This window comes from Arachis duranensis, chromosome 4, assembly GCF_000817695.3.
Source record: "Arachis duranensis cultivar V14167 chromosome 4, aradu.V14167.gnm2.J7QH, whole genome shotgun sequence".
Taxonomy (NCBI): Eukaryota; Viridiplantae; Streptophyta; class Magnoliopsida; order Fabales; family Fabaceae; genus Arachis; species Arachis duranensis.
Genome location: NC_029775.3, coordinates 8,332,624 through 8,341,168, shown reverse-complemented (window position 1 = coordinate 8,341,168; position 8,545 = coordinate 8,332,624). Strand labels below are relative to the sequence as shown.

The window sequence follows — 8,545 nt, the reverse complement described above, 5'->3', positions numbered from 1 at the left end:
TCAGTGATAGGAATTGTAGTTCATGTACCCTAACCTCTCCAATCTTACTACTTTTAACATTGACTCCTCTAATCTCCTTAATAACATTCCCTCTTCGGTTGCTAAAGCTCTTCAATCACCACATTAATTGATACCAAGCAATGAGAGAAGAATTACAGGCTCATAGGATGCAGATGAATATTTGCAATTAAGAGACATCCAAATGATAATATATTGAACAACAATGCTAGGGAACCAACTCTATATAAGTCAGGTAATCGGATGTTGCTACTAATAGGTACACGGATGTTTCTTTTTCTTGTAAATTGGATGGTTTTGAATATAATTTCTATGTTTCATGTGTTACGCATTAATAAAACATAATTAATTATATGGAATCAACTAATGAATGATCAAAGCATCTGTTCCGTGATTCTCTCCTAACACTAACGTGGTCAACAATAATTTAACAAACAAATTAAATTATAAATTAATAAAACTAATTATAATTAATTATGTTATTCCATTTTTAGCTGATTATTAATTGGTTCCATATACTTTTCCTATATTGAAGTATAAGGCAAAACTTGTAACTAAGGGCAATTATATTTAGCATTTATTACTCAAAACTGAAAACAATGTTTAATTACCTTATTTACAAAACGTAAACAAATGCTTTAGTCTTTATTACTTTTAGACATAGACATGATGAACTTTTAGCAGATATAAGAGATTTAAGCCTGAAAATGATATCTGAGATTGGCCGCTCTTTTTCTTTTCTATTTTAGTCTTTATTATTTTGAGGCATGAATTTTAGTAGATATAAAGAATTTGAGTAAGTAATATATACAAGTTAAGTCTTAAAATAATATCTGAAATTAGTCATTTCCACCAAAAAAGTTTTTAAAATTTTAATTGTACCATAAACATCATTTTGAGATTGAAAAATAGTCCCTTTATCTTAGAATTATATTAGATGTCTTATAAACAGCTATACAAGGATTCGAATCTTGGATAAACTCAGAAATCAGAATATTGTAAAACTTGTAATAATAGTGTGTGTATGAGTATGTATATATGTGTTGTGTAAAATAAAATAAATATTTTAAATTTTGGGAACGAAGTTAAAATTATGTTATTCTGTATATTATTATATATTTTAGACATTACTATAACGCATTATTTTGAGAGAAAAAGAGAGAGGGGGAGTGGGGATGAATGAATGGATCATCATATATTGATAGGACCTCATTGTTAAAAGAAAAAGGTCATCATCATCTTGTGATGAGTAAAATACATACACTTGCTTCAATAATTCGTAGTGGATGTTTGGGCGCCATTATTTTGTTAAAAAAAGATCTTTTTTTAATGAAAAAAGATCTTTTTTTATTTTTTAACGTGTTTGGCAAATTTCTAGTAGTAAAAGTAAAAGCATTAGTAAAATCAAAAAAAGATCTTTTTTGAGAAGTTGTAATTTACATCTTTTTTTAAAAGATCTTTTTTCCTTAAAAAAAAGATGTTTTTCATGTAATAAATAAACAAAAAAGTACTTTTATATTGTTATACCCAAACATAATTGATAGATAAAAAGACCTTTTTACATGAGATATCCAAACATAAAATTACTTTTACTTCTCTATAAGATCTTTTAAAAAAAGATAACTCGAAAAAAGATCTTTTCTTAGAAGCTTACCCAAACAAGCCCATAATCTAGCTAAATTTTGAAAAGCTAACACTACAACAATGTCTCGAACAATAATAGGTAATTAATTTTCAGTTAATATCAATTTTTTTTAAATTAAGTTGTTTATCTTAAATTATATATACTTAATTTCAAATCATAAATTATAAACTTAAATATTAAAGTTAATTAACATTAATTAATTAAAAATTAATTGTCTGTATTTTCTGTATATATGTTTATTAAGTGTATTATTTCTCAAACTTTTAGTTAGGATATCCAACCTAATCCATTAGACTTTTGTTGCCAAGCCGGTTGCACATGTTTTACTCTAATCTCTTGGTGTAATCAAATTAAACTAAGTGCGTGTCACAGATTTTAAGTATAGAGAAGTTTGATAAACACGTCAAAGACTTGAACCAGTTTAGATAAATAATTTTTTTATAAATTAAAACATATTTAAAAAATTATATTAAACAATATTAATGTAATTTTTTATAAATTAAAATAAAAAAAATAGTTTTTAAAATTTTAACGGACTCTTAGTCTAGACGAAATTAATTTATTTAACAAAACACGTAATGAAGACTATCTATATCCTGATTTTCAGTATAGCTGTATAGGTAGGTAGAAATTTGTTCCTTTTTTTTTTGCTTGAAGAGTGATTTATTCTATTTCTGCGTACTAACTAGCTTAGACTAAGCTAAAAGATGAATGCTATGCTATTTATAATGTGGTGCTTATTTATTAAAAAGTGTTAAAAGTTATTATTTTATTTAAAAGATATAAAAATAAATAATTTTTAAAAAATTAAAACTTACTACAAAAAGTAAGTTAGGCAACATTTAGATAAAAATTCATAGGCACCATAGAATTGGTCAAACTAAAAATGGTTAGCTACACGTGTATAATGCAAGGGTAACAACATAGCAAAATATTTTTTTATTAATAATAAGAGACTCAGGTTCGATTTTCTTTCTTCTCTTTCATTCGTTCTGTTTCAATAATGATTATATGTTAAGATTTCTTAATCACGGATAAATAAAATGTATATTTGGTCTAGTAGACACCAAATTGCAATTTCCGGATTATAATTTAATTAGTAATACTGAAGGGAAAATCAATTATTATGGAACCGACCGACCGTTGATCTTTAATTTTAATTCATCCTATAATGACACTCGTAGGGTTCATATTAAATCTATCAATCAATTAATTCATAAGTCACAAAAAGAAGTCAATATAAATATGATTGATATACTAAACCATAAAATACACATGCATGTTGTCATAAGAGAAGTGATTCCAAGAGTTGGTTCAGTATTACCTGCTTGTAGGATGAAAATTAAATTTTATTATATTTTCCATTATTTCTATTTTAATTTGGTTATGTGTATTAGGTGTAAGCTTTGTGGATTTACATTGTTACTTTATTTTTTTATGTATTATGAATTTCGACAATTCAATCATTAAATTATGTTATATATTATTTGAATGATAAAATTTATACCATATTTCAGAAAATCTAAATATTAAAAGATATTAATATAATAATTGTTATTTATTTGTATTTTGAAAATTATTATATGTAAAAATAAAATAATATCGTGATAAGTAATGTTAGGTAACCAATTTTTTTAACCAATAATATCAGTCAACCTTTTAAAAATTATTTTGTTTATCTTAAATTTTAAATTATAAACTTTAATTCTAAATCTTAAATTATAAATTTAATTACTTTTTGCTAACTAAAAATTGGTTCCCTATATTTTTTGTCTCGTAACATATTAAATTAGTTTAAATTTTATAAAAAATTAAAAGTCTTGAGAGCCAACATTACAGAAAATATTCAACACAAAAAAATTTAAAATTTATTTTCAGTGGATTTCACAATGAATTTTTTTAACAAGTTGCTAGAATATTGATTGTTATAATGTTATTTCTTAGCATTACTCAATTTATAAATAGATAGATTGATATGGATGGTAAAATGTTAAAATTAAACGACTACTATACCCTTAAAAATCAAAAGTAACAAACTAGATCACAGAAGAAATACATTTCTTGTTAAAGATATTAAATTCGTTCATATATGGATTCTCAACATTAAGAATACACAGAAAAAGCACATTGACTATAGAGTACAAAGTAACATATCCATGGGAAATTAAAGCACATACATTGTATCCATGTGCCGATATATAGAAACCCTTTTATTAGAAAGCACTGATCAACTTATTTAGTAGGAGCTAACGATGCCATCTTCTGAGAAAGATTCCTTATTAGATGCAACATTAGCCAATCCCATAGAGTTGCTATTAACAAAATTACATTGTTTTCTAATTTCACCATTTGTTCCGGTAAGCACACCAATATTACCCATTTTGATCATGGAAGCCTTAAAGGCCTCAAAGAATAGGGTTTGGTTAGCGCTAAAATTGTTGACAATGGCGGTAGTGCTTGCATTTGGTGTAGAGAAGAGTTCTTGATCACTTTGAAGCAGACCCTTTTGAGCCTGAAGGTTGGAATAGTATTTGTTGTCGACCGTGTCGGGTGTGGTTAGATCCAAGTTCACCACAGAAGTATTCTTTGATCCGTCTATAGGGCATTGTGATTGTAGTATTTGTCGGTAACTGCTGTCTAGGGTTGGATCAGGGTTGCCAGTGCCATTGAAATTGTATAATCGAGCGAAGAAGAATTGGCATTGAGCTCTCCCAAATGTATGAGCACCTATAAATATATATGAATGTATAGATACAATTACACACTAATGATAATAAAGGAACTTTAATTTTGATAGGAAAACTCTAGGGCAGTAATTTTATTAAATTTTGGCCAGTAGAGAAAGGTGAATTATTAGATGAAATTTCACATCAATTTCACACCATTAAATCATTATTGATGGTTATTTAATAGCTACTAATTACAAAAGTTGCTGGTCCCTAACATTGCTCACTATGATATACTATTAAGAGTTTAATTTTAATGTTAAAGACAATATTTTATATAGTTGTTTAATCATATTTATTAGAGAAAATTCTACTGATAAAATGACACCTTCCTCCCTTCTATTTTATAAATGTACATTCTCTTTCCTTCTAATTTTTAAAAAAATCTCCTCTTTAATCCATTTTAAATTTTTTGTGTTAACTAATGTTAACTTTATCTATTTTTTAAGAAAAAATAAATTATTTTTTTAAAAATATCCATTAACAAAAAATTTATTTTTTATCATTAAATTTTGCTTACCAAAATACCCTTTAATAAATTATTCTTTTATTGATTAAATTATAATTTTTACCAAAATATTTTCAAAAAATTATTAATTAAATTATTTTTTTCTAAAATACCTACATTTTAATAATTTTTTAAGTATTAAATTATAATTTTACTAAAATTTTTGTTAACAATTTTTTATATTTTATTATTAATTTTTCGATATTAAAATAATATAATTTATAATTTTTTTAAATATAATTTAATCAATAAAAGAATAATTTATTAAAGGATATTTTGGTAAGCAAAATTTAATGATAAAAAATAAAATTTTTGTTAATGAATATTGTTTTAAAAATATTTTTTTTAAAAAATGGATAAAGTTAACATTAGTTAACAAAAAAAAGTTTAAAATAGACTAAAGAAGAGATTTTTAAAAGTTAAAAAGAAAAAAATATACATTTATAAAATAGAAAATAGGGGAGTGTCATTTTAGCATCTCGTAAGGAAGGAGAATGAAATTTTCTCTATTTATTATTTTAGATAACTATTTATATAGTCAATATTAAAAATAATTATTTTTAATGATGTAATATTATGTAATTAGATACATAAATAAAATTATTTTATATTTAATATTTTAAAAATAATCTTTAACAATTTATTGGAAAAAAGAAAAAAATATATTGTTTTTTTATTTTAACAGTGTAATTAATTAATATAATTGGTGAATGTAATTAATTAATAAATCTTCACCAAAAATAAAAAAATAATTAATAAATGGTCGTCCTTTATTATGATGTTTATATAATATACCTGAGAGTGTAACTAGATCTGTAATGTTGAGTCCTTGATTAGCAAAGGCTGTTGTAAGTTGTGGAAGAGTGAAGAAAGCAGCTGGAAGGTTTTGATTGGCAAGTGTGCGGTTTGCTGTTAAACTATCCCTTCTTCCCAATGGAACTTTCCAATCAGGACCACCTCCCTGTAATTAATCAACATAGAGGCACTATTTCAAAATAATAATCAAATTAAATGCAAAACTTAAACATGATTGACTTAAAATTTATATACTATTTGAAACTTAAATAACATTATAATCGTTAATTGGTTTTCAAAGATGTGGGTGAAACACTCAATATATCCTTGACTTTCATTTGTTTTCTCTTTTGACTAATTTATATTGTGAAGAAACTAATAATTTTATAGATTTAGTACTAAATGAATTTTCAAACAATTATATATTACGTATGAATCAAATTAACAACTCATATAAAATATATATAATAGAATATAAATATATATTACAAATATACAATAATTGACTTATCAATTAATTTTGTTTGTACATATATAATATTTTTATTATAAAGATAATAAAAAATATAGTTAGAAGCATACCAAAACAGATGCAATCTCAGCTGCAAGTGCAAGAATATCAGCACAAGAAACAGTGTTTGGGCAAGCAGCTTCAACCGCTGTCTTGATGTCATTCACAACATTCAAACCTCTAATGGAGTTGTTATTTGGAGCTGCACCTTGTTCGCTCACTATAGTAGCGGTGTCGTTCAACAGAATCGATGCGTCACAACCCTACATACATATACATGCATTATATATTATTTCAACAAGGATGTACGTACGTATAAGTATAGGTATAGATATACGGATTAGTATACATACTTGTACGAAACAGTCATGGAAGTGGACCCTCATGAGGCTAGCAAGAATGCGGGGATCGGTTTTGGAAACATTTCTAAGGACATCACGAACAATGGAATGAACAGTGGGACACGTGTCCCTATAAAAGGAAGGGTCTAGTTGTGATGCTTGAGCATCTGATGATAAAGGAAATGTTCCAAGAACCACCACACCACATAACACAATAGCCAAAAGGAACTTCATCGTGTATGATATATGTGTTATGTTGTTTGTGCTTTGCATTAATAGCCATTAGGAACCTCTATTTATAGATACTATATATGTAGTGCTATTCACTCAAACTGCCATTTTTAAAACATATATAAAATTAGTAAATATATAAAAATTAAAACTTGTTGTGTTGAGTTGAGTGTAACTAACACACTACCTTCATGAATTAGTGGGCTAATAATATGAGGTAGGTATATGAAATAATGGAGGGCATTGGAGTAATTGCAATAATATATATATTTGTTTGTTTATTATGTACATGACATTTTTATTAACTAGTAGTTATTAACTTATTATAGACCTCAAATTACCACATATGGTATGTAGTAGTTTAACGGCAAATGAAAATTTTAGAAAAACAAAATAATAATATTATTATTATTATTTTAAAATGGTATATGTATCACATATGATTTTTAACTTAGTGCTAAGAAAATCACTTGGATTATTTGGGATTCGAATATTATTTTGTGTAGATAGCAATTTATTAGTTAATAATAAATAATTATATATTATGAGTAAACACATATTATATATTATGAGTAAACACAAAAGAGTTATTGTCGCATTTTTAGGCTCCACATTTAGTGGACCAAGATTTCTGGTTGTTTAGTATTAGGGGGTCCAACTTTCAGCTTGTCTCGTTTGAGAAGTTTCCTCCTAAATATCAAGAATGTCCCGCATTTTTTTCTTATTTACTTTGCATTTAAACTATTTAAAATAAATTTAACCCAAACTCCGGAAGTAATTACCAAATAAAAATAAAACCAAACTAATAAACGTTTTAATTTTAAATATATAGTTTTTAGAATTTTTAGATGCGTCAATTTTAACTATATTATGTGTATACAAAAAATAACCATTAAATTAACCAATTTTATACAATTTAAAATATAAAATATATATTAAAAATAAATTAAATAATATATGTATTTCTATACAAATATATAGTGATTGATTTTTATCTATAATTTTTTATATGTACATGATATTTTTTATTAATTTTTTTGGTTTTTCAATTTCTAACCTAATAGGTCAAGGAGTAAATTATATTTTTAAAAATTAAATATAAATATAAATATAAATTCTTAGTTATTTAAATATTAAAAAGATGGATTAAAATTTGTAATTATTCTTCAAATAATAATTAATAAATAAATACGACGTACGTCGTGTGACGAACACGTACTAGTTTTATATTTTATATATTAATATTTTTCAAATTCAAACTTGAAAGTTCGAAGCTGCTATAGTGGATGCGAAGCTAGACTTAGATTTGGTTTATGCATATAAATGTTCTTGTAGTTTACGTTATTAATAGCAATATTTAACATGTGGTAGTGTGCCTTATCTGAGACACATTATATTGGAGCATTGTTTATAGACAACCTTTATTTATTCAACTTGCCACTTGTTCATTTCAAGATAGTAGTATAATATACTATCATCCTGATATAGACTAATTTAATTTAATGCCTATAATTTTTTATATATTTATGTTAAAACAATAAAAATGCATAAATGATCATATAATTTCATATTAAATATATATATTTTAAAATCATGAAATATTGCTCAACTCAACCATACATATATATTAATAAAATAAAATAAAATAATTTCTCATAATCTTATTAATTATATCCAGTCATTATCTACTTTTCTTGTCATTAGATTTTTTCAAAGATGTAGTCATCTCATAAAAAAGTACTAGTACTAATAAAAACATTAATATTATCC

The 8,545-nt window shown here is 25.0% G+C and overlaps 1 protein-coding gene across 3 annotated transcripts in view; it reads right to left on the bottom strand.

Annotated features, from left to right (window-relative positions):
• LOC107483150 (peroxidase A2) overlaps nucleotides 1–6,811 on the bottom strand; it is a 32,351-nt gene extending 25,540 nt beyond the window's left edge. The window contains exons 1-4 of one of the 3 annotated variants that reach the window (XM_052259936.1): nucleotides 6,557–6,811; nucleotides 6,275–6,466; nucleotides 5,693–5,858; nucleotides 4,182–4,390 (exon numbers count right to left, since the gene is read on the bottom strand). In XM_052259936.1, the coding sequence (XP_052115896.1) occupies nucleotides 4,182–4,390; nucleotides 5,693–5,858; nucleotides 6,275–6,466; nucleotides 6,557–6,778 (789 nt within the window). In that variant the 5' untranslated portion in view covers nucleotides 6,779–6,811. Of the gene's footprint in view, nucleotides 1–3,763; nucleotides 4,391–5,692; nucleotides 5,859–6,274; nucleotides 6,467–6,556 lie in introns of those variants that run through there. The other 2 variants (XM_016103772.3, XM_052259937.1) reach the window with 2 other exon arrangements.
• Nucleotides 6,812–8,545: the final 1,734 nt, after the last annotated feature.